This window comes from Clarias gariepinus, chromosome 19 (assembly GCF_024256425.1).
Source record: "Clarias gariepinus isolate MV-2021 ecotype Netherlands chromosome 19, CGAR_prim_01v2, whole genome shotgun sequence".
Classification (NCBI taxonomy): Eukaryota; Metazoa; Chordata; class Actinopteri; order Siluriformes; family Clariidae; genus Clarias; species Clarias gariepinus.
This window is the reverse complement of record NC_071118.1, coordinates 17,982,520-18,009,442: the sequence shown is the minus strand read 5'-3', so window position 1 is coordinate 18,009,442 and position 26,923 is coordinate 17,982,520. Positions and strand designations below refer to the sequence as shown.

Here is a 26,923-nt window from a genome sequence, read left to right as displayed (position 1 = left end):
TAATATCTTCTTCGTCAGCTTGCTCACTAACACACACCTATCACAAATAAAATTACCACTAACGACTGAGGAAGAATGTCTAAACATCCTGCACTCCACACACTGGACAAGCTGAACATTATCCATAATATCGTACCTGAGTGTGAGTTTAGTTGTTTGGAGCTGAATTCCGTTTGTTGTTCTTAGATGAAGATATTCACGCATTCTCCAAAAAGCGCAAAAAACGGAAAAAAGCGAAGCACAATAGTATGAAAAACTTATTATTAAAATAGTTGCTGTTAATATTATTATTGTATAAACTGAAAAGCTGTTTAGTTTAAACACTGATACATACGCGAAACTTGTGCGGCAACGATACAAAAACAGAAAGCTACGTCCAAGAGGATGCTCTCTCTGGTGCAGGAGTAAAAGTTCCTGAGCACCTTGGAAGGCAGTCTAAAGTCTCTTAAGCGCCTGAGGTGGTAGAGACACTGCCTGGCCTTTTTCACCACGGTGTGTTGAAAAAGTGGCAAGACCATGTCAGGGCCTGCGTGATGTGAACACCGAGGTATCGGAAGTTGTCCACTCTCTCCACTGGGCTCCTGTTCATGACGGGGGTCTGGTAGTTCTTCTCCTACTTTGTGCTAAAGTCCACTATCAACTCATTTGTCATGCTGACGTTCAGGAGGAGATTGTTCTTCTGGCACCAGTTCTATAGATTTCGAACCTCTTCCAGGTAGACTGTCTCGTCATTATCAGAGATCAGGCCCACCACGACAGTGTCGTCAGCAAACTTAATGATAGTGGTGCAGTTTGAAGTGGCTATGCAGTCATAGGTGTACAATGAGTACAGCACACAACTCTGGGGGGCTCCAGTGCTAAGAGTGAGTGAGGCTCAGACATGTCCGCCCATCCTTACTGCCTGTGGTCTGCCAGTTAGGAAGTTGAAGATCCACTGACACAGAGTCCCAGGTGCTTCAGCTTGGTGGTGAGTGTAAAGGAAATTATAGTATTAAATGCAGAGCTGTAGTCGATGAAGAGCCTTTTAACATAATTCCCTTTCCGAGTGTACAGGTGAGTGAGTGATGTGTGGAGGAGATTGGAGATTGCATCGTCTGTGGAGCGATTTGGGCGCTATGCAAACTGTAGTAAGTCAAGTGTTTCTGGTAGTGAAGAGATGATGAAGTCCTTGACCAGTCGCTTAAAGCACTTCATCACTACTGAGGTGAGGGCTACAGGGCGATAATCGTTGAGGGAAGCAGGATGGGGTTTCTTCGGGACAGGAACAATGATGGACTCTTTGAAGCATGTAGGGATCACCGACTGAGATAAAGAGAGGTTGAATTTCCCTGTGAACACAGGTGCTAGCTGATCTGCGCAGGCTCTGAGGATACGGCCTGAAATGCCGTCTGGTCCTGCTGCTTTCCTTGTGTTCACTCTCTTGAAGGCTTTCCTCACATCATGTTAGAAGATGATGAACGCGTTTCCAGTGCTGGCAGTGTCTTTCTGTCTGCAGCTGTTACCGCCGCTTGCATTGTCATCGCTAGCATCTTTAGCAACGATACAAAAACAGAAAGCTACGTCCAAGAGGATGCTCTCTCTGGTGCAGGAGTAAAAGTTCCTGAGCACCTTGGAAGGCAGTCTAAAGTCTCTTAAGCGCCTGAGGTGGTAGAGACACTGCCTGGCCTTTTTCACCACGGTGTGTTGAAAAAGTGGCAAGACCATGTCAGGTCCTGCGTGATGTGAACACCGAGGTATCGGAAGTTGTCCACTCTCTCCACTGGGCTCCTGTTCATGACGGGGGTCTGGTAGTTCTTCTCCTACTTTGTGCTAAAGTCCACTATCAACTCATTTGTCATGCTGACGTTCAGGAGGAGATTGTTCTTCTGGCACCAGTTCTATAGATTTCCAACCTCTTCCAGGTAGACTGTCTCGTCATTATCAGAGATCAGGCCCACCACGACAGTGTCGTCAGCAAACTTAATGATAGTGGTGGAGTTCGAAGTGGCTATGCAGTCATAGGTGTACAATGAGTACAGCACACAACTCTGGGGGGCTCCAGTGCTAAGAGTGAGTGAGGCTCAGACATGTCCGCCCATCCTTACTGCCTGTGGTCTGCCAGTTAGGAAGTTGAAGATCCACTGACACAGAGTCCCAGGTGCTTCAGCTTGGTGGTGAGTGTAAAGGAAATTATAGTATTAAATGCAGAGCTGTAGTCGATGAAGAGCCTTTTAACATAATTCCCTTTCCGAGTGTACAGGTGAGTGAGTGATGTGTGGAGGAGATTGGAGATTGCATCGTCTGTGGAGCGATTTGGGCGCTATGCAAACTGTAGTAAGTCAAGTGTTTCTGGTAGTGAAGAGATGATGAAGTCCTTGACCAGTCGCTTAAAGCACTTCATCACTACTGAGGTGAGGGCTACAGGGCGATAATCGTTGAGGGAAGCAGGATGGGGTTTCTTCGGGACAGGAACAATGATGGACTCTTTGAAGCATGTAGGGATCACCGACTGAGATAAAGAGAGGTTGAATTTCCCTGTGAACACAGGTGCTAGCTGATCTGCGCAGGCTCTGAGGATACGGCCTGAAATGCCGTCTGGTCCTGCTGCTTTCCTTGTGTTCACTCTCTTGAAGGCTTTCCTCACATCATGTTAGAAGATGATGAACGCGTTTCCAGTGCTGGCAGTGTCTTTCTGTCTGCAGCTGTTACCGCCGCTTGCATTGTCATCGCTAGCATCTTTAGCTGCAGCCTCAAAGCGAGCGTAAAAAGTGTCAGAGTCACGTCCTTGTTCGTCATACCAGTTGTTGGTGCTTTATAGTCCGTTATTGTACTTAGTCCCTAGAGTCACTGTGTTGGAGCTGTGACTCTAGTTTCCTTCCATAGCGCTGCGCCTCCTTCACCACCTTCCGCACGTTATACGACGCACCCTTGTACGGTTCCATGTCCCCCGACGCAAGTCCCACGGTGTAGGCAGCGGTGAGAGATCTCAGAGCATCGTGAATAGTTTTATCCACTCATGGCTTCTGGTTGGGAAACGTTTTAATAGACTTTTTCTCCACGGTATTATCTGCTAGTTTCCCGATGAATCCCACAACCGCTTCCGTGAACATGCTAACGTCATCATCGGAGCTGTTTCTTAACATGTCCCAGTATGCGTCATCAAGTGTGCAGAGGAGATTGCAGTCCTGAATGTCTCTCTGGAACTTTATCCTGGCCCTGAGGTCATCGAGCTTGTTTTCCAGTGACTGGACGTTTGCGAGCAGGATGCTAAGCATAGGTGTGCGGTGTGCACGGGCTCTCAGCCTGTTCCTGACGTCGGCCCGTTTCCCTCGGGGCCGCTGCTTCGCGCCGCGTCCATTGTTCTCCCTCAGGATCTCACTCGGCCAGCTCGGATCCGGAGTTAAAAACGTCGACTTGTGAGTAAATTGTATACCAATAGAAACAAGAGTGTCTCCATCATACTTAATGTTCTCAATGGTGTTGAGTTTGCCGGTTTAAAGTGACTGGAAAGTACTTTAAAATACAAAAACAAAGAAAAGTAGGTCGGAGCAGTTGTGATGGCAGCCGTCCTCACCGGCGCCATCTTGATACTTGATACATGATAACTTGGAGTTGCTAACACTTCACGGTGTTTGTCTAACAGCGCAGAAATAGCCTTGACTGTTAGAGAGGTTGCAGTGTCGTCTTGTTTCCTGGTTTTAACACTCCTGGTAGCCATTATAAATTAAAAAAAATAGATAACCGTGGGGTAGGGTACAATGTTATTGTATCCTAAATATTTTATTTAACATTTAGAGACGGATAAGGGGTTTTAGAAAAATTTCAATTGTCGGAGCACCTAACTATCATGTTTACTCCATGTGACTGCTAACCGGAAGTCCATCTTTGAAGGAGATTTGCAAAGCCTTTGCAATTTGACATTGAGGAATGTTGTTTTTAAAGTGTTCCATAATCTTTTTATGCACTCTTTCACAGATTGGAGAGGATCTGCCCATCATTACTTTTGAGAGATTCTGCCTCTCTAGGACATGTCTTTTATAGCTAATCATGATACAGAACTGATGCTAGATGTTCTTTCAGCTGAATCTGTTCAATGTCTTGATTTTTAGCTCTTTGTTACCCCTGTCCCAACTTTTTGGAGACCTGAGCAGGCATCAAATTTAAAATGCTATTTTAGTGGATAAAATTGTAAAATATTCCTGTTTAAACATTTATGTTTTCTCTGTTTTACTGTGAATAAAATATTGCCTCATGTGATGTAAATGTCTTTTCGTCAGAGCAAACCCACTAAGCTCAGGAAGAACATGCAAACGTCACCCAAAATTCAGTATCTCGGAAAATTAGAATACTTGCAATTGTGCTTAAAAACAATAAAAAAAAATAATTAACACAGAAATGTTGGACTCCTGAAAAGTATGAACATGTACAGCATTCAAAACTTGGTCTGGGTTCCCTTTGCAGAAATTACTGCAGCAATGGCATGGCATGCCGATCAATCTGTGGCACTGCTGAGGTGTTATGGAGGCCCAGGTTGCTCTTAGAGCGCCCTTCAGCTCTTTTGTGTTGTTGGGTCTAGAGTGCTTTAATCTTCCTCATAACATTACCCCAGAGATTCTTTATGGGCTTTAAGTCGGATGAAAGTAAATTTTGCATTTCAGAGTCTGGGGGAAGTAACAGAAGAACAGAATCCAAGTTGCTTGGGGCAAGGAATACAACAGTTGTAGTTCATATTCTGGATATGTCTGTGCAGGGTGGCTCTTAAATCAGTGACTGCTGCTGCAGTTTACTTCTTGTGAATCTCCAAATTCATGAATGAGCTTTATCCGTGTTTCTTGTGCACTTTTTTCTACCACATTTTTCCTTTCATTTATCTTGCCATTAATGTGCTTGGATACAGCACTTTGTGAACAGCCAGCTTCTTTAGCATTGACGTTTTGTGTGTCACCCTTCATGTGCGGGGTGTCAATGATTGTCTTCTGGACAACTGTCAAGTCAATAGTCTTCTACATGATTGTGTAGCATACTAAACTAGATTAAGAGACCTTTTTTTGTTACAATATTCTGATTTTTAAATTTTGGATTTGTATTAGTTGTAAGGCATAATCATCAAAATTTAATAAAATAAATGCTTGAAATATATCTGTGTGTAATGATTCTATATAATATGAGTTTCAATTTCATAATTGAGTTACTGATGAAAAACAACTTTATACAATTATAGAGGTATAAAGCTAATGAGCCAGACAATGAAGCTGTGGGAAAGAGTAGTGGAAGCTAGGTTAAGGGCAGAGGTAAGCATTTGTGAGCAGCAATATGGTTTTATGCCTAGAAAGAGTACATCAGATGCAGTATTTGCTTTGAGGATGCTGGCGGAGAAGTACAGAGAAGGTAACAGGGAGTTGCATTGTGTCTTTTTAGATTTAGAGAAAGCGTATGACAGGGTGCCAAGAGAGGAGCTGTGGTATTGTATGAGGAAGTCTGGAGTGGCAGAGAAGTATGTTAGAGTGGTGCAGGACATGTATGAGAGCTGTAAGACAGTGGTAAGATGTGCTGTAGGTGTGTCAGAAGAGTTTAAGGTGGAGGTGGGTCTGCATCAAGGATCAGCTCTAAGCCCCTTTTTGTTTGCTCTGGTGATGGACAGGATGACAGATGAGGTAAGACAGGAGTCCCCATGGACTATGATGTTTGCAGATGACATTGTGCTCTGTAGCGAGAGCAGGGAACAGGTGGAGGAAAATTTGGAGAGGTGGAGGTATGCTCTGGAAAGCAGAGGAATGAAGGTTAGCCGCAGCAAGACGGAATACATGTGTGTAAATGAGAGTGACCCAGGAGGATCGGTGAGGCTACAGGGAGCAGAGGTAAAGAAGGTGCAGGATTTTAAGTACTTGGGGTCAACGGTCCAGAGCAACGGGGAGTGTGGAAAGGAGGTGAAGAGGCGGGTACAGGCAGGTTGGAATGGGTGGAGAAAAGTGTCAGGTGTGTTGTGCGATAAAAGAGTATCAGCGAGAATGAAAGGAAAGGTGTACAGGACAGTGGTGAGACCAGCGATGCTCTACGGCTTAGAGACAGTGGCGCTGAAGAAAAGACAGGAGGCAGAGTTGGAAGTAGCAGAGCTAAAGATGTTGAGGTTCTCTTTGGGAGTGACAAGGATGGATAGGATTAAGAATGAGTTTATCAGAGGGACAACCCACGTTAGATGTTTTGGAGATAAAGTCAGAGAGGCCAGATTGGTTTGGGCATGTTCAGAGGAGAGATTGTGAATATATCGGTAAAAGGATGCTGAGGTTGGAACTGCCAGGCAGGAGGTCTAGAGGAAGACCAAAGAGGAGATTTATGGATGCAGTGAGAGAGGACATGAAGTTAGTTGGTGTGAGAGAAGAGGATGCAGAGGATAGGGTTAGATGGAGGCAGATGATTCGCTGTGGCGACCCCTGAAAGGGAACAGCCGAAAGACAAAGAAGAAGAAGATCACTAGAGGGACACTGCAGGTAGGACGTTTGAGGACAAAGTTAGGCAGGCCAGATTACGATGGTTTGTGTGTAGAAGAGATGAGGAGTATAATTGGAGAAGAATCTTAGAGATGGAGCACCCAGCCAGGCAGGAGGAGAAGATGAAGGTTCAAGAGAAGGTTTATAAATGTGGTGAGGGAAGACATGCAGAAGATTGTAGTGACAAGGGAAGATGTGGCAGACAGATGGAGCCAAATGGTCTGCTGTGGTGACCAATAATGGGAGCACCCAAAGGAAGTAGTAATTATAGAATGTGAAAAAGAAATCCAAACTTGTGTCCAAACTTTTGACTGGTACTATACAGTATGTACGGCATACACAGGGGTTGATCAATGAAACTGAAATGCCTGGTTTTAGACCACAATATTTCATTAGTATGGTGTGGGGCCTCCTTTTGTGGCCAAAACAGCATCAATTCGTCTTGGAAGTGACCGATACAAGTCCTGCACAGTGCCCAGAGGGATTTTAAGAATTCTTCTTGCAAAATAGTGTCCAGGTCACTTTGTGATGCTGATGGAGGAAAATGTTTCCTGACTCGCTCCGCCAAAACACCCCAAAGTGGCTGAATATTTAGATCTTGTAAATGTGCAGGCCTTGGGAGATGTTTAACTTTACTTTTATGTTCATCAAACCACTCCATCACCGTCCTGCTGTGTGTATTGGTGCATTATCATCCTGATACAAGGCACCTCCTTTAGGATACAATGTTTAAACCATTGGGTGCACATGGTCCTCCAGAATGATTTGGTAGTCCTTGGCAGTGATGCACCCATTTAGCACAAGTATTGGGCCTAGGGAATGGCCAGTGCTCTGCTGGCACTATTAAAACCAACGTTTGGCATCGGCATGAGTAGGGGTGGGCAATATACCGGTAGACACGATTAACCGATTCGGTTTGTCATCCGATAGAGTTTGTCAAATTTGTCAGCCGATAGAGATTTTGGTCTATCGTCTTAATCGCGATTGAGATCACGTGATGTTCCACGTTACGTAACCACGCAATACACATTCACTTCGACAATGGAAGAAGACGGTGCAGTAGCAGTGAGTTTGCTTACATGTGACAAAACCAACAACGAGGAGATTGTAAAGAAAAAAGGTGCATTGTCTGTGGTGTGGAATTTGTTTGGGTATAAGAAAAGTGATACGAATGAGATGAATGTGATTTGCAAGGTATGCAAGTGCACCGTTTTAGCAAGCGGTGGAAACACGTCAAACCTTTTCTATCATCCGAAATCCAAGCATCCAAACGAATATGGCCTAAGTCACAAAATGCGACAAACCTCAGCCCACTCATCTACATCATCACAGAGCGCTTGCAAGCCCAAAAATCCCGTAACGTTACAAACTTCCTTAACGGTGTCTTTCGCAAATGCAATTCCCTACGACAAGAAATCTCGGAGATGGTTAGACATAACGTGTTATATTACAATGCACATTTTCAAAGACACGGCACCCATTCACACAGTTGAAAGGGAGGGGTTTAAAGCTTTGGTGAAAACACTGGATGCGAGATACGTAATGCCAAGCTGCAAATGTTTTCGCCAAGTGTACATGTGTTGCCAAGTTTATACATGTCTTGCTGTAGCGAAGTGGAAAATGAGCTTCATGAGGTCGCTCACTTCGCAATGACTACAGATCTGTGGACGAGCCGCTCAATGCAGCTGTATATGAGTCTGACCATACACTTCATTAAACGCAACTGGACCCTGTGCAACAGATGTTTACAAATGTCGTATTTCCCAGCGGACCACACGGGCAATCTTATTGTGCAAGGTCTTAGAGTCATTGCAGTCTTGGAGATTACAAGAAAACCGGCAAGTCTGTGTTACTATTGACAACGCGACAAATAACATCCGAGCGCTTCAGCTTAACAACCGGACCAGGCTACAATGTTTTGGCCATCGCCTTCTTCTGGCAATTGGTGTGTATTTAAAAATCTAAGGATGGTAACATAATTAAAATGAGTATATTAATTAAATAATTAGTAGAAATATGCTGTTATCATTGTTTTATTGCAATAGTGATTGCTAAAGTAACCATTTATATTGCACTATACAGTTATAGTTTTTTACATTTTTTTGTTATAGCAGGGCAGACAGCTATTCTAGAGGAGCCCTTATAACAAGTCTCTTGTTGAGTCATAATATTTTTTCTTAAAATAAATCAAGCATTTTTTTTTTTTTTTTTTCTGATAGAGAAAGGTATGAAACTACCACAGGTGGAGCTGGTATACTGTCAGGCACTATGTTAGTACCTGTTGTTCTGAGAAAAAAAAACATTAAACTTACAATACATTGCAGTAAACAGTATGGTTGTGTTTTTTACTTAATGTAATGCTGCAATTTACAGTTTAAATAAAATTACATTATGTAAAACAGTTTCTTTGTGTTTGAATTTTTATTTTCAGGTACAAACTGCTATATTGTGATGTATATCGTTATCGAGGTAGAAAATTGCTTCTACCGTTATAGAAGATTTTGTTTATATCGCCCACCCCTAGGCATGAGTGACCAAAAATTTGGCTATGGCAGCTCGGCCATGTACATTGACTCTGTGAAGCTCCCAACAGTTTTGGTGGAAACAGGAGAGTAGAGGTGCACATTTTAATTCTGCAGTGAGTTGGGCAGCTGTGGTTTTATGTTTCATGGATGCAATCCAATTTAGCACCAGGACATCCCTTTCAGGCAGCTTCTTTTTGCACCCACAGTTACTCCTGTTGGATGTGGTTCGTCCTTTTTGGTGGTATGCTGACATTACACTGGATACCGTGGCTCTTGACATCACAAGGTTTTATAAAAAGTCTACGTCAATGATATGCACAGTATTAAAGCAAAAAAATAAAAAAAATAAATAATGGAACTAGATGCAGCAAAAGGAGTCACGAATATCAAAGCAGTGGCTGCGTCTCCTGGATGATATAGAAAAGTTGCTTCTTGTGTGGATAAACGAGGAGCAACTCACCGGTGTTTAGGTAACGTATCTGCCTAGGTAACTTGTCTCATTCTGAAAATCCATAAGCCCTCAAGAATTGCGAGGTGCAATGCTAGTTAAATGTTATGTGGAGGTCCAAAAGCAAGGCTTGGTTCACTCATATATTGTTTTTTACTGGTTATGGATAATGCTCCTGCTCATCCTCCAGGCGACTTTCTGGAGGGTTCAGGTTAGAATATTGATGAGTTAGACTCATGGTGTCCCGCTCTAACCAGCTAATAAGTTCAAAATACCTTTAAATGGTCTCAGCCTGGTTCAGTAGGCTGGCTGTTCAGAGTGCTGTATCTAAGCAAATTATTGGAAAGTTAAATGGACAACCATAAAAAGTTCATGGGGTTTTTGTGAAAATGAAGATTGCGAGACACCAGACCCTGTGTTCACAGAGATATTCAACATCTCCTTATCCCGGTGGGTAATCCCCACATGCTTTAAAGGGTCCATCATTATTCCTGTTCCCAAGAAACCCCATCCTCCTTCCCTCAATGACTATCGCCCTGTAGCCCTGACTTCAGTATTGATGTAGTGCCTTGAGCGACTGGTGAAGCTAGAGCACCTGGGACTCGGCCCATCTCTGTGTCAGTGGATTTCCAATTTTCTGACTGGCAGATCACAAGGCAGTAAAGATGGGCAGAAATGTCCCATCCTTTATCACTCTTGGCACTGGAGCCCCCCAGGGTTGAGTTCTGAGCCCCCTGCTGTACTTATTGTACACTTACGACTGCGTGGCCACTACCAACTTCATCACCGTCATCAAGTTTGCTGACGGCAAATGGTGGTGGCCCTGATCTTTGACAACGACGAGACGACCTACCTGGAGGAGATTGGAAATTTGGAGAACTGGTGCAAGAGGAACAATCTCCTTCTAAATGTCAGCAAAACAAGGGAGTTGAAAGTGGACTCCAGTACAAAGCAGGAGAGGAACTACCAGACCCCTGTCATCAACAAGAGCCCAGTGGAGAGAGTGGACAGCTTCAGATACCTCGGTGTCCACATCACACAGGGCCTGTCATAGTCCTGTCACATCAACACCGTGGTTAAAAAGGCCAGGCAGCGTCTCTAAAGTCTCTTAAGCTTCTGAGATGGTAGACTGCCCTCCAGGGTGCTTACAAACTTGTACTCCTGCACCATAGAGAGCATCCTGATGGGAAACATCACTACCTTGTTCGGGAACAGCACCATGCAGGATAAATGAGCTCTTCAGAGGGTGGTGAGATCAGCCGGATGCACCAGCCGCACCGAGCTCCCTGACCTGCACTCAATCAACAGCAAGCGTGCCTGACCAAGGCCACTGTTGTGTTTCTCTGTTGTGGTCAGGAAAGCAATTCTGCTTACTGAAGTCCAACACAGAGAGACTGAGGAGGAGTTTCTTCTTTCCCATTATTGTATATTTGTACAGCTAAGTTTTAAAAAATATATTTTTTATATCCTATGTTTTATATTTAGTTGTTAATTATTTTTTCTGCAGCTTCAGAAGTTTTACTAAATTTCATTCTTATTCAATTCCCTAATTTATTTTTTATTGATAATTTAGATTTTAAGGTCAAGTGGTCATATAAGCATTTCAATGCATTTCGTACTGTGTAAGACTGGTGTATGTGACAAATAAAAATTTTATTTTGAATTTTGATTGTCCTTAAGCACAAGGCTTGGATGTTAGAAGATATTTGGCTGTAGAACTATAAAACCAGGCCTGAAATAAGCAGTGTTTTACACATTACACTGAATTAACATACCAGACTAGCTTATGTTTGCAAATCATTTGCTGATTGTGGGTAGATAATTAAATTTTTGACACCTGTGCATTTCAGGGACAAGCCTAAGAAGATCTTTGAGGCTTACATAGAGGTGACGTACTCTAAGACAAAAGGTAAAGCTTTATCTATACATACACATTCCACCATCACTTCATGCAAATATCCATATATACACAACGTATAGACATGAGATGAGTGTCAATTGCTTTGATAAGGGTAGACACAAATATTTTAGCCTATTTGGATAGCCAGTTACCATTGTAGACAATTTGATTGTTTTTAAACGTGAGAGAGAGAAATTATTAATGAGGTACAAATATTGATTAAGGCAGAATGGGACTGAATTATAAATAAAAAAAAAACTCATTGTCTGTACCGCTTTATCTTGTATACTGGAGCCTATCCCTGGAGGCTTGGGGCATAAGGTGGGGATCGGGTGCCAATTCATCACAGGGCTAATTCACACACCTGTCCCACACCTACAAATAATATACTCGAGCCTGCAAGATAAATTTGTGAATGGCCTCATAGGATTTAAAATTAAATCTTTAAAGTAGAAATAAGGTCTGCCGGCATGTTGGTGTCTTCTGTTCATTGGTCATCATGAACTTCTAGGCTACACTTTCATTTTTAACCACTGCAGGTGCTTGAGTAAATTGGTTATATTGTATGACGCAGCCATACTTCTTAACACACATTACAAGTACTTGCTTTTTAGCCTTTCCAGACAAAAAATATTTTCCAGCAACACTTTTTTCCCCACAAATATTTTTTATTGTTTTTTACATTATATTTATAAAAAGCACAATAAAACTCCCGTCCCCTACACATACACACATACCCAACAGCATCCTACTTTAATTACCAAAAAAGAATTTCTGACCGAGATAGTTCAGTTTTTAAACAGACATCATGAATTGTACAAAGGGTGCCCCGATGTCATAGAAGCCCCCTATTCTTCCTTTAGCAAGATAAGTTTTTACAAAGCCAGGTTATGAGACATTTCCTTGATCCATTGACCTGAACTAAGTCCTTGAATGTCTTTCGATGTTAAGGCAATACCAAATATGCAGAATACACAATTTAGCATCTACAGGAACACCACTTTCTATGATGCTAGAAGTTCTAAGTACAAGATTACCAAGTACACGATTTTCTTCCAGACTTTCTTAATTTTCTCGCATTTCCACATACAGAAACAGTGTACAGTGGAACCTCGGATTGCAAGTTACTCGATTTGCAAGTGTTCTGCAAGACGAGCAAAAATTTTTAATACGTTTTGCCTTGGTAAACAAGAGTCTTGATTTACGAGTACCAAGTATTATCGTGTATCATGTGGCACACATGCACTTCTTGTTTCGAAGTCGAGCTACACGTGTTTAGAACTGAGTCAATGTTATTCTTTCTCTCGTGCTGTGGAATTGTGGGTAATCATCTCCCATGCTTGGTCTAAGTGCGTATGCGACACCCGTATTGTTAACATTCGTGTGCGCATGTACTGTTTACTATAACACTGTGACAGTGTGCGTGTAAATCATCTTTCATTTTGTGTTTGTTTTGTAGAGATCTTCCTTACTCTGTCAAAAAGCAATGATTCCGTTACTGTGTGCACACACAGGAGTGTGTGCCTCCTCCCTCCTCCTCTCGTTTTTTCTTACACTCGCACGCGCACACACACACACACACACACTCTCTAACGGAAAGACTGCTCTGTCAAGATTCTTTTTAAAGGTAAAGTGCAGGTTAAATTGTTTTATTTTAGCTTTACAGCAGGACTTTACAATCTTGATGCTTGTTGAAGAAGTTTTCAGATAAAACAGTATTTACACTATTATGTTGTGTGTAAAAGTCATCCCACACAATAGCCCCCCTCCTCTCAAATAAGCAAGGAGGGAGGGCTACTGTATAAGACGAGAGGGGGGAGGGAGTCATTTTTCCTCTTATTTCACTTTAGCTTCCCACATATGCACACAGATACACACAACATGTGCGCACAGGAACACACTAACGGAAAAACTTATCCGTCTGGATTTATTTTTACTATTTTCAAAGGTAAAGTGCAAGTTAATTTGTTATTTTTTATTAATTATTTAGGGATATTTATTTTTTTGGGTTGTGGTGAATGAATAGTCAGATTTTTCTTTATTTCTTGTGGGGGAAGTTCACTTTGATATATGAGTAGTTTTTATATACAGTGGTGTGAAAAACTATTTGCCCCCTTCCTGATTTCTTATTCTTTTGCATGTTTGTCACGCTTAAATGTTTCTGCTCATCAAAAACCGTTAACTATTAGTCAAAGATAACATAATTGAGCACAAAATGCAGTTTTTAAATGATGTTTTTTATTATTTAGGGAGAAAAAAAAATCCTGTGTGAAAAAGTGATTGCCCCCCTTGTTAAAAAATAACTTAACTGTGGTTTATCACACCCGAATTCAATTTCTGTAGTCACCCCCAGGCCTGATTACTGCCACACCTGTTTCAATCAAAAAATCACTTAAATAGGAGCTACCTAACACAGAGAAGTAGACCAAAAGCACCTCAAAAGCTAGACATCATGCCAAGATTGACAAAAGTAATTGAGATCTATCAGTCTGGTAAAGGTTATAAAGCCATTTCTAAAGCTTTGGGACTCCAGCGAACCACAGTGAGAGCCATTATCCACAAATGGCAAAAACATGGAACAGTGGTGCACCTCCCCAGGAGTGGCCGGCCGACCAAAATTACCCCAAGTGCGCAGAGACAACTCATCCGAGAGGCCACAAAAGACCCCAGGACAACATCTAAAGAACTGCAGGCCTCACTTGCCTCAATTAAGGTCAGTGTTCACGACTCCACCATAAGAAAGAGACTGGGCAAAAACGGCCTGCATGGCAGATTTCCAAGGCGCAAACCACTTATGTAGATTTGGAGTTTTTTTTCTCCCTTAATAACATAATCTTCATTTAAAAACTGCATTTTGTGTTCAATTATGTTATCTTTGACTAATAGTTAACGGTTTTTGATGAGCAGAAACATTTAAGTGTGACAAACATGCAAAAGAATAAGAAATCAGGAAGGGGGCAAATAGTTTTTCACACCACTGTATATATATATATATATATATATATATATATATGGTCTATATATATATATATATATATATATATATATATATATATATATATATATATATAGAGAGAGAGAGAGAGTGCGTCTTTATACATTTGGAATCTGCATCTACATTTTCTGTTGCATGTATAGAATTAGTTTCAGCTAAAACTCATGATCAATGGTGTTGGGGTACTTATGTAGTGATGATTAGTTTCTGCCAAATCATTAAAACTAACAATAGACTATAAGAGGTGGTTGGAAGGTGTTACTTTAAATATATACAAACTAAAACACAGCTTTTTTTCTCGAAGGTAAACGGAAAAGTGTTCAGCTGTTTAGTGTCACTATGTCATAAACAGTAAAACAACGTTTCGCTGTGCTTGTTGTAACTGAAAAAACGCTAAAACTGCTTCAAAGTCTTTCCACTCCGTGACCGCTGAAATCCGACCCGACACCACGTTAGGCTACATCTTGACTCATTTGCATATCGACGGTGATTAGATGTTGACCGAGGGCTCAGGGGAGGTGTGTGTGTGTGGGTGTGGATGTGTGTGTGCGCGCGCCTATTCGTGCACTTTTATAAACATTCTAAATATAAACAAACAAAATAGTTTTTTTTTCTCAGAGGTAAACGGAAAAGTGAAGTTGTTCAGCTGTTTAGTGTCACTATTGTTACGAATAAAATTAAATCCCTACTCAAAGAGAAATAAATTACCCGTAACAAGTAAACAGGGATCCTCTTTAGAAGATCCCTGGGGTCCCCGCTCTCACTCCCCAAAAGTTTCACGACCACAAAACACAGTTAGAATGCAAGAAAAGAAATTCATTAATTAAAATGGACAAAAACAGCATAGCCTTCGGGAGGGGAAACGCCAAAAGAAAATACAATGAACAAAACTAACTACCGATCGCAAAAACTAACCTAGAAAAGAAATTATAAATAAAAGGATACAAAATCTTCCCTCCCTACTAACAAAAACAAGAGAAAAACGAACATAACAAACAGGCACCCACCTCCCAGCCGTAGTCCACTTAACAAGAATCAGGAAGTAAGGTGACAAACATAACAGCTACCATCACAACTCAGTTATACTTAATTCACAAAATAACAACAAATGTCTTGCTTAGCGATCCTTTCGCAATCACTCAACCTAATCGAAAGAACACATCAAAGATGAAAAGGGAAACCAGGAAAGCGGGGTAGCCGAAGAATCCTCCATCGCAGCGGCTTAAATACTGCGGCCATCACGCTGGTCGCCAAACGAATCTGTCCTCATGAGCCACTCCACCTGTAAACAATTAGAGGTAGAACAAGAAAACACTACACACAAGCTACACCGTAACCAAGCAACAACTTACAACCACTCGTAACACTATGCAGATGTTACACTCAGTGTAGTTACCGAAATCTTTGATTTAGTTCTCATTCAGTGGCCACACATCACTTCCACATTTCCCTCGCTTTTATTACATGAACATAAGCAGTGAAACATCCCGCAGGTTTATAATACACCGCGGCAAAGTGAACCACGTTCCCGCCGATTAGGCGCGTGGTCCGTTGCCGAGCAACCCTGAACGAAACGAGGTATAATCGTGGTGTTTGCTTCGGTTATGACATAGCATAGTTTATTATCTACTGTGGTAGATCTGATTTATTCAAATTCAATAATGAGGCTTTATATCCTCAGGAGTGGTCATTACATATGTAATATGTAAAACAATATTGTTTTAGAGATAATTTTACGGAAGTTTCTAACAGAATGAACAGACTAATGAATTTTCTAAGTAAAGCGAAATCCCCTAAATGTCCTTTTAAAATATCGCTGATTATCAACGCCAGAATTAATGGCTTATTGTCGATAATTTACGGAAGCATATATATATATATATATATATATATATATATATATATATATATATATATATATAAACTGCATATATGGAATGAAACCTGAGATACATATACGCACTGAATGACGCAGCTGTCAGCGATTTCACATAAATAAGAGCAAAATAGCTTTATACTGGGTTTTACTGGTGCGATTTAAAAAATGTAAGCATACAGGGTGATTAAGCTCACAGAACTAGGAAAAGTCATGAAAGGAGGGTCCTGGATTTTGATCGAGTGTAAAGTATTATTATTTTTTTTTACCCCCTTGCAGGCAAATGACCGCTGCTCGACGCTTCTAGTGTTAACTTCCTACGTAGTCTAATCAGCGCTCAGCTGCACGCATAAAGTAAAAAAAAATGCGTTGAGGGAAAAACAGCAAGGAGACTGGCTCTGACCATTTTAATAATTCACGCATACACAGAGTTTCGGGTAATTTTCTGACGCGCTAAAGTTCACCTAAAACAATACAGAATAGCGTTTGCTTTAATTATTTTACAAAATAATATTTTTTTTTGTCATTGTGACCCCTAAAACTAGATGCAGGATTATTTTATATAGTCTAAATAAAACTGCTTTTTTAAATGTGGGCTTTAGTTGTTTATATCCTCTTCTTTAATATTCTACAAAGTCTAATCAGCGCTCAACCACACACACAAGGTTTTCCAGAGCAAAGAGGAATTTTGTTGTAATATTTAATAATATTTATGCAGTATAATCAGGGGCTCTTATTTCTATTTGTCCTGGGATTTTGTTCTTTTAGTGTTGCTGAGGGTGCTTTACAATGGCAGACAACATTCAAATGCAAATTATTCGGCCCTCCCCTGGTGTGAATCAGCGGTTCTTACCTATACATTTAGACTGAAATGCACCTCTCCCCACTTTAAGACCTGGATTTTGACAAAATCATGAAGTTTGTTCGTCATTGTGAACGCACCTAAATAAAATGAAATCTTATAAAGGCTATGTAGCTTATATAGTTTTACTATATAGATTTTTCACATTAATCTGACAATGTTTTAAATTTATGGTCCTTTAGTTTAATTTCATTCAGTTAATAAATCTACTATAAATTTAAAGAACACAAAATATAAGATGACACAAGACCCTACAAGTGTAGCTTTTCCAATTACACATAAAATCTCTTTTTAAATTTGTGCAAATTTTATCTTCTGGATTTTAGATTCAAAAATTGACATTATTAATGTTTTACTAAAATAGAAGACATGAAGATTTTACTTATCATAACATAAATTGTATTGGTTGTAATTACTCTATACACTATAATTTTCTTTGGTATTTTTATAGAATATTAAAAATTACCATTTTATAAAAAAATTTAAATAAAAAACAAAAAAATATTCCATTTGTATTTCCCATCTCTAAAATAGCATAAAAAAAATCACGGGTTGTGTATAGAGTGATTAAACAATACAAGGCATGTTATGATGAGGAAACTTTCTATCTCTTCTATCCCAGCAATTAAAAAAACGTAACAATGTCAATTTTAGAATCCGCAAAAGCTGAGTGGGTTGAGCACAACCTCTCGGCGGTGGCGCTTTTCTCTGAATACGCTGTGTTCACGGGGGTGGGGCTAAGAAACACGCATCTCAGTTTATTCATTTTACCTCCTTTTATTTGGGGTAAAGTGACTGATGTGCATAACTTTTTTCGAAGTACCTCTCATCCCTCCCCTGTGAGAGAGCTCGGCCAATCAGCTCTCTCTAGGCCTCTGGCTGTGAGAGGTAACAGCATCACCTGGGGTTCGAACTTGCCATCTCCGGATGATAGGGCAAACACTTTACCCAGGATTATTTTTTATAGTCTAAATAAAAATGCTTTTATAAATGTGGGCTATTGTTATCTACTTCAAATATTTGTTCATTTAGTTTAAATTAGGTTTGGGCTCTAGGCGTTGAGCATCGTGATCCTAGTTTAATCAGCGCTCAACAACACGCATAAAATTTTCCAGGGTGCACCGGCAGAAGTAGAGTAATGATTATGAATGCGTCGGGAAAAACAGCAATGAAACTCACTCTGACCATTTTAATAATTTTATATATATATATATAATAATAATTTTAATAATTAATTGATTAGTGATTTCTTTGGTTTCGGCTGTGCTGATGGTGATCATGTCATCTCGTCGTCTCCGCACCAGTGGACGCGCCTACAATTAACTTTTTATACGAATAACATAATCTAATAATTTTTTTTTTTTTTTTTTATATAAAAGCAGATATTTCGCTTTCTATAAGTATATATTTTTCACGTCTGTGAGGCGAGTAAACACAGAGTTTTAGTTCATTTTCTGACGCGCTCAAGTCATAAAGTTTTTTTAGCTTTTCTAATTACACATAAAATCTGAAGCCTCAGTGTGTTAACGTTTACGTTGCTTAAATTCGATCCTAAAAATATTTAATTTTATTTTGTTTAATAAATTTGTTCTGTAATGTTAGTACTGTGATTATGAATTTGTTTAATTACAATGTTTCACTTGATTTTATCTGCTACGTGCGGCTCTAGACAAGCTGCGGCTTATTAAGCCTGGAGAGAACGACCTGATGCCTGAGGCGTCAGTCTATAGTTATATAGCGCCACGCAGCGGTAACAGCCAGCAAACGCACAAATGCTGTCACCATACGCCGCGACAGTAAAAGTTGAATACCGCTTGTCCACCTACTGTATGTCTGTACACAATGAGTATATTTATACATACAGATACATAGTAAGTGACAGGCATTTACAATAATGTTTTAAATTGCACACTTTGCCCCGTTATGGTGGTTCCTCCGGATTAGTCTGTTCAGTCTCTTTCTTTCCCCAGCAGAGATGCTGCTACCCCAGCAGACCACACTTTAAAAGATGGCTGATGCCATCACAGAGTCATAAAAGGACTTTAGGAGTGGGCCCTGCACTCCAAAAGACCTGAGTTTCCGCAGCAGGTACAGCCTGCTCTGTCTTTTTTTGTAGAGTGCATTTGAATTGTGAGCCCAGTCCAGTTTATCTTTCAGATGAACACCAAGGTACCTATGACTCTCCACAGCCTCAATGACCATACCTTGGATGTTTAGTGGTTGTAGTGGAGAATGTTTGTGCCTGCGGAAGTCTACCACCAGCTTCTTGGTTTTTCGAGTGTTGATCTGAAGGTAGTTCCTTTGGCACCAGTCCTTGTTAAGTTTCCTGTAATCCTTGTCATCCCCGTCAGTGATGAGGCCGACTATTGCGGAGTCATCGGAGAACTTCTGCAGGAAGCAGTTGGTGAAGTTGTGAGTGAAGTCTGAAGTGTAGATGGTGAAGAGGAACGAAGCCAGAACCGGTTCCTGTGAGGCCCCCGTACTGCAGATCACCCTGTTCAACACACCGCCCTGAGTTCTCATGTACTGTGGTTGGTTAGTTAGGTAGTCCAGGATCTATGTTGTGAGGTGATGATTCACTCCTGTGTACTCCAGCTTGTCCCTCAGGATTGTGGGAAGGATGGTGTTGAAGGCACTGGAGAAATCAAAGAACATGATTCTCAAAGTGCTCCCAACAGTCTCCAGGTGAAAAAGGGAACAATGCAGAAAGTGAATGATGGCATCCTCCACTCCAGTGCCAGACTGTTAAGCAAACTTAAGTAAGTCTAGTGATGAGCTCATCAGGGGCCGAAGCTAAGCGAGTACCAGACGCTCCAGGGTCTTCATCAAGTGGGATGTCAGAGCCACCGGCCTGTAGCTGTTTAGGTCCTTAGGATGTGGGGTCTTCGGCACTGTTACCACACGAGAGGTTTTTGAGAGCTGTGGAACTCTCCCAAGCTTTACGCTCAGGTTGAAAATGAGCTCCACACAGCTGATCTGCACAGGACCTGACAACTCTTGAGCTGATTCCATCTGGACCTGCTGCCTTCTTGGCTTTGATCCTCCTCAGTTTCCTCTTGACCTGAATGGTTGAAAGAGACAGGCTGAATCCGTTTGAGGTGCCAATGTTAGACATCCTAGAAGAATCAAAACTGTTAAAGAAGTGATGCTGCCTTGTCCTGCTGCTTTCCTGGGGTCTACTCTCCTCGGAGATGATGAACACGTTTTTGGTGTTGGCAGTGTCTTCCTGTCTGCAGCCGATGGCGCCGCTAGCATTAGCATCGTTAGCTGCAGCCTTGAAGCCAGCATTGAAGGTGTTCAGCTCATTTGCTAGAGACATGTCCTCGTTCGTCATACTGGATGTCGGTGCTTTTGGATAGTGGATAGTCTGTTATTGTCCTTAGTTTCTGCCACAGGCTCCTAGACTCACTCCGTTGAAGCTGTGTCAATAGTTTTCTTCTGTAGTGCTGCTTTGCTTCCTTCACTGCTTTCGGGACGTTGTCCATGTCACCCGACGCAAGTTCCGCGCCATAGGCAGTGGTGCGAGGTCTCAGCGTTGTGGATGGTTTTATTTACCCACAGCTTCTAATTGGGAAACGTCCTGATGTTATTTTTTTGTACAGCATCATTTGTTGTTTTTTTGTACGAATCTCACAACCACTTCCGTGAAAAAAGATTAACACAGTCATGCACGTTTTACGCACTCATGGAGCCTGCGGTTGGTCTGTCCAGAGCGTGACCTTCCATTAAACCGGGGCTTTCTGTTTAAGCCTTTGTTTATATTTTGCCATGAGGAAGATGGCGCCGTGGTCAAACTTCCCAAATGGGGGTGAGATTGTGTGTCTTGTAGAAATGGTCCAGTGGCCTTTCGCCCCCTGGTGGGGCAGGTAATGTGCTGATAACATTTTGGTTCTCCCGGTGTTGTGACTGGTGCTGTGTGAGTGCCTCATGCAGCTCGCATAAGGCAATGACCATGTTCGCCTGAGTACGACACTGATTTTTGACCGGTCAAAATCTCTGGAATTTTACCCTGGCCCTGACGTCATTGAGCGCCTTCATTTTTTTCACCTCTCAGATATTTTTTGCACTATAGGCTCATAATTGATGGATATGATCTTATCTATGTTGGGAGCTATTCTAATTCCCAGGTGAGTAAAACCCTCAAGGGTGTAGGGGAACTGCGTGTTTATTTGCGGGCCATTTTCTCTTCTGGTCATTCAATAATAACAGGGCACTTTTTCTATTGTTTATTTTTATATCCAGGGACATACCTTTTGAAGAATGCTCTGGATATAAAACTGTGCAAGCCCGTACTCGGCTTCTCAGCACAAAAGTCCGGACAGGTCCGGAAAGAAACCCATTAGTTGATTTCCGCATCTCACTTCTGTCATTCTCCTGGCAGTGTGCAAGGTATTCTGATGTTTTTTTAGTGCATGAATTTAATAATTATTATTCTGGGATTCGGGTAAACTGTCTGATCCTGGGCGCCCTCTTAATGAACGGAGCTGAGGAAAAGTCCTAGCGAAAGACTTCAGATATCCAACTCTCCATAAAGTTACACAAATCTGATCCCTCTGACTTCCTGGGAATGCCAACTAACTGTTGATTGGAGCTTCTTTTTCCATCCTCCTGATTTTTTAACTTTATCGCTAAGGGACTTTACCATTCGCTCTGGTTGTTTAACTTTTTACAGAAGTACTACAACATCCTCTTCTATTTTAAAATTCTTTTCTCAACCTCCCCTCTTGGAGTGTGACAGTAAGTCTCCCTTGATGCCAGTTATTGCTTCCAACATATCAGGTGATTTATTTTTATTTCTTTTTAACTCCTATTTAAATGACTGAATGGCCATAAATATTTTGCTGTTTGTTGGCGCATCTTGTGTTGTTTATCTGTAGCTAACAGTTTTAGCAACGACGGCAGTGTTAGCCCCATTGTTAGCTGAATCAGCGCTGTCTGTCCAATATCCGATGAGTGATTGGATCTGGCTCATCTTTAGTGTAAGCATGCCAAGGAGCTAAAGAAAATGTAAGGGGTTTTGTACATTTTTTTTTTTTTCAAATTTCACAAAATTGGTATTGATAAAGATATTGTTTGGAAATTGTAATTGTACCAATATTAAAAGTTTTATATACAATACCCAGTCCTATATACCTAGCCCTGTATAAAGCTACTGTACTTCTATCAGTGAGGGTTTCCCATGGTCATATAAAATCTGCAAATGTTCTGTAATAGATTCTTAATTATATTGTTGTAAAATTATATTGTCAGTTATGTAAGCAATTCTAAAAAAGCTGGGATTCAGCATAATGATTTTGTTAAATTAAATAATGCTGTTACTTGAAATATTAGACCTACATTGAATAGCTTAAACATTTTGTAAACAAATGCAGTAGTCTGGACAAAGTCTGGACACACCAATCAAAAGTTTGAACACAAGTTAGGATTTATTTCTACATTCTAGAACAACCTTATTTTTTCAGAACTATAAAATAACATTCACTGTTGCCAAAAATATTCACTCACCCATCCAAATAATTGAATTAAGGTGTGCCAATTCATTTGATATTTGTAGGTGTATAAAATCAAGCACCAATGCTTGCAGACCGCTTCTACAAACATTTGTAAAAGAATGGGTCTCTCTTAGGAGTTTAGTGAAATATAGTGTGGTACTGTGACAAGAATAGGTACTGAGTGTGGCAGTTGCCAGGAGAACTGTAGTTGAACATTAGGTATATAAATATATTGTCAACATCAAAAAAGCGACAGTCAATTAGTATTTTAAGACACGAAGGTCAGCTGTTCTGGATAAACAGCATTGTCATATGTGTTTGCACAACCCATCAAGAACCATGATGAAAATGGCTCTAATGAAGAGCATCAAAGGAAAGCAAGACCAAAAATGATCTCTGCTTGGAGGAGAGGTAAATTTGGAATTACCAGCTTTAAAGAATCACCAATCTACAGCACCTGACATTATGGCCTTTATGAAGGCTTTACAGAGCATAGGTAGCAGAACCATCTTAATAGCAACTGTTCAAAGGAGATTATTGCATATTTTGGATGCGTTCAGCAGTGTACAATGTAGAAAAATATATAAATCAGGAAAGACTGTGGAATTAGACTGTGTCCAAATTTGACATCATTGAAGACTCCTCCCACCCAAATTACAAATTTTTTGACCTCCTTCCATCTAAGAGAAGGTACAGGAACACTCGCTCCAGAACCAGTAGGTTCATTTTTATCTTCTTTCCCACAACTAGTGCGGTATGCGGCTAAATCTTCTATCACTCCTAGCTCACTTCGGAGTTCACTAGATTATTAGGTGTGCGAGGGGTGGGGATACGGGAATGGGCACTGGCTGGTGATTAATCGTACTTTGTACTTTTGGATCTCTGGCATCTCTGCATGCTATAAAACAGATGAACTTTCAAACAGAGTGCTGCGTGTTCCACGACAAGGCTTCCGTTCCCAGGGAAAGTCGCCCAGACCAGGGGTGTCTGAGAGATACCCGCCTGCAGCCGCACCAAGAAGGAGCTAATTCGGCCATTCACAGGAGGAGCCGATTAAGCCGATCACAGGAGGAGCTGGTTCGGCCAATCACAAGAGGAGCCATATGAGAACGCTTGCAGAAGCCCCTGCCCACGCAGGCCCACTCTGCCACTTTGCTTGCCGCCACCTCTCACCAGCTTGTGCCTGCATGCCAATGGGGCACTGCCCACGGACTTGCATGTGCATCCTATTTTCTTCTTTTATCCCCTTTCCTCCCTCCTTTAAATCCTTTTCCTCCCCATTATACCTAATGCTGGGAGATCTCAGCATATCTTATACGCATAACTTAAAATTATCCCTTTTCTTTAAGACTTCGCCTCATGTCCGTGTTTGTGGTGCCACCCGTGCGTCTAACCCGTTACACTAGATAGATAGATAGATAGATAGATAGATCTGGAAAGAAATTCCAGATATCCAGCAACAATAGCGATAGTAACATAAAGACAGGTTTTAGATGTGATTGCACGCTGGGTATCTCACATGTAGTCAGTATTCACGTGGTAAAAACAAGAAAAAACTGACCAGGAATTACGAGTGCAATGCTAAGAACAAAACTGCAAGTTGAAATGAAGTTAATTGCAGTACAGCCATTAGATGGAATTTCATATGTGGCAAAGTGACAACAGTGCAAATAGTATGAATTGTGCAAGTACCTTAGTAATTGTGCAAAGAGCAGCATGAAAGTGACAATCAGACCGTTTGTAATAGTAAAAAAAGAAATAGTGAGCAGACCCTGAAGCCAACAGCTAACAGATAAAGAGAGAAAGTTATGCGTATAAGATATGCTGAGATCTCCCAGGCCATTTTCCCATGCCCTTGTAGTGAGGTGTTGAAGAGCCGAATGGCTCTGGGGACAGAGGACTGACAAGTCTGTCAGTTGAACAGCTCTATGACAGAATTTTTCTACTGAACACACTTCTGTTTGCAGAAAACTATGTGCATTAGGTGGTCGGCGTTGGTCATTTTGTGTCCTCCTCTTCACAACTTTGTCAAGTGAGTCCCGCTCCAAACCAACCACCAAACTAGCTTTCCTGACCACCTTTTCTAATCGTGTGGCATCCCTGCTTTTGAGGCTACCTCCCTGGCACATTGCCGCGTAGAAAAGTACACTGGCGATGACGGATTGATAAAACCTCAGCAGAAGTTTATTAGATGTTGAAAGATCCTAGTCTCCTTAGGAAGAACATCCTACCTTTACCAAGATGGCGCAAGTGAGGTCAGCTGCCATCACGAATGCTCCGACCCCTTTTTCTTTGTTTTTGTTTGTGAGGGTTCTGTGTGTGGCACGGTGTCCAATGACGCGCACACACAGACCCCTCCTACTTTTGCCTTCACAGACACAGACAGACACACACTCTTTCTCTCTGCTCTACACAGAAACACTGCTGTGTCGTGATTCTTTTCAAAGAAAATGTGCAGGTTAATTTGTTAAATTTTTACTTTACAGCAGTGATTCCATGTGTGTCGCTCAATCGAGTGCCATTAAAGAGATTTCTTGTTTATTTTTCTGACAAAACAGTGTTACCATGGTGTGCACACACGTGTGTGTGTGTGTGTGTGTGTGTGTGTGTGTGTGTGTGTGTGTGTGTGAAAAGAGTGGAGGATATGGAATAAGATCACTGTCAAAAATATTTGTGCGCAAAAAAAAGATTTGTGTGCAATTCTGTCTTTTGTCTGAATTGGATTTCAAAATCTACGGTCACGACAGCTTACAGATACAAGATTTTGTATGTTTGTTACAATACAACTCTGAAATATACGACTCTGATCGTTTACAGACACAAAACTCGTTTTTACAACTCCACTGTTTCATAGACGAATTGCAAAATAACGCCTACGAATGCTGTGCGTGAAACCACTGTCAAAAATACGTCATCAAGGCCACATGCACAGGCATTACTATCCGAGGGAAGAGGAATCGATTTAGCGCATATGCCCCGCCACCGTTTTTAACTCCTAAAATCTTACCTACTATTGTTAAAACATCTCTGTAATTTTACTTCTCTTAAACATGTCCAAATCTGTAAAAAAAAGAAAAAACTTACCTGAGACGATGAGAGAGCGCTCGGCTGCTGATCTGCCATTTTGGCACCAGTGGTTTAAAACGGTGGCGGGGAGCATAAGCCGAATCGATTCCTCTTCCCTCGGATAGTAATGCCTGTGCATGAAACAGAGGAGTTGTAAAAACGAGTTTTGTATATTTTAGAGTTGTATTGTAACAAACTCGCCAAATCTCGTATCTGTAAGCTGTCGGGGCCGTAGATTTTGGAATCCAACTCAGACAAAAGACAGAATTAAACACAAATCTTTTTTTACGCAGGAATATTTTTTTCAGTGATCTTATTCCATAGAGGTAGGGTAATTGCGTAAGATGTAAAGGGGGAGAGGAGAGCTTACTTTAGATTCACACATCCAGGCATACAAACGGAAACACTTATCAGTCTGGATTTATTTTTCCTTTTTTTTTTAAGTAAAGAGCAGGTTAATTTTTTTTTTTTATTAATTATTTTTTAATAATTTGAGTTTCCATTATTTTTTATGGGAAAATTAAATTTGGTTTTTACGAGTGTTTTGGAATACTAGCCTGCTTCCGGGACGAATTATGCTCGTAGTCCAAGGTTCCACTGTATATATTTGGCAGATGTAAAGCATACATGTGTATGTTTTTTGTTAGTCCATTTTTATTTTTATTTTATCATTATTATAAAAGCTCAAGGAGCAACATGTTTGTAAACTTTCTTAAGATTTTAGTTCTGTTTTTAAATAAAGGGTTGGAAATGAATGCTTTTCTTGTTTTTAGTTTTCTATCAGATTCATCTATTAATAGAAAAACGTAATCGATTATTAAAATAATCATTAGTTATAGCCCTTCTGTCACTCATTCATATTGTTTCTGTGCTGTTTAGGACCAGAGATATGTTGGATTTTCCCAGAGAACTATGCTGACCAGGTCTGAATATCATTATTATTCTTTACTCTTTTGTTTCTGCCCTCAAACATTCTAATGTGTTTATATGGTGATAGTATAAATGTGCATAGCTGGTTTCCTGGCACACTTGTTCTTGTATCATGCATTTCTTCTCATACATATCACTGCCATTATGAAAATGACACACACAGCTCCTAGAATAGAACATGCATCATGAATTATACATATGGAAGACCACTTTTTTTTCCTTTCTTATTTCTGTTCTATCTTATGGGAACACCTGCTTAGGATGTTAATTATTAATCACATAATATTTCTTTGAGCTTACAATATTTGTTAACTTGTGTGAAGAGCAGTACTGTGTTTTTATTTTATTAATATTATTTAGGG

At 40.8% G+C, this 26,923-nt stretch overlaps 1 protein-coding gene across 6 annotated transcripts in view; it reads left to right on the top strand.

Moving 5' to 3' along the window:
* The window catches only part of dennd1a (DENN/MADD domain containing 1A), a 199,299-nt gene that overhangs the window by 15,225 nt on the left and 157,151 nt on the right, over positions 1-26,923 (top strand). For all 6 annotated transcript variants that reach the window (XM_053478387.1, XM_053478386.1, XM_053478388.1 and 3 more), the window contains exons 2-3: positions 11,291-11,349; positions 26,511-26,554. In XM_053478387.1, the coding sequence (XP_053334362.1) occupies positions 11,291-11,349; positions 26,511-26,554 (103 nt within the window). The remainder of the gene's footprint in view (positions 1-11,290; positions 11,350-26,510; positions 26,555-26,923) is intronic.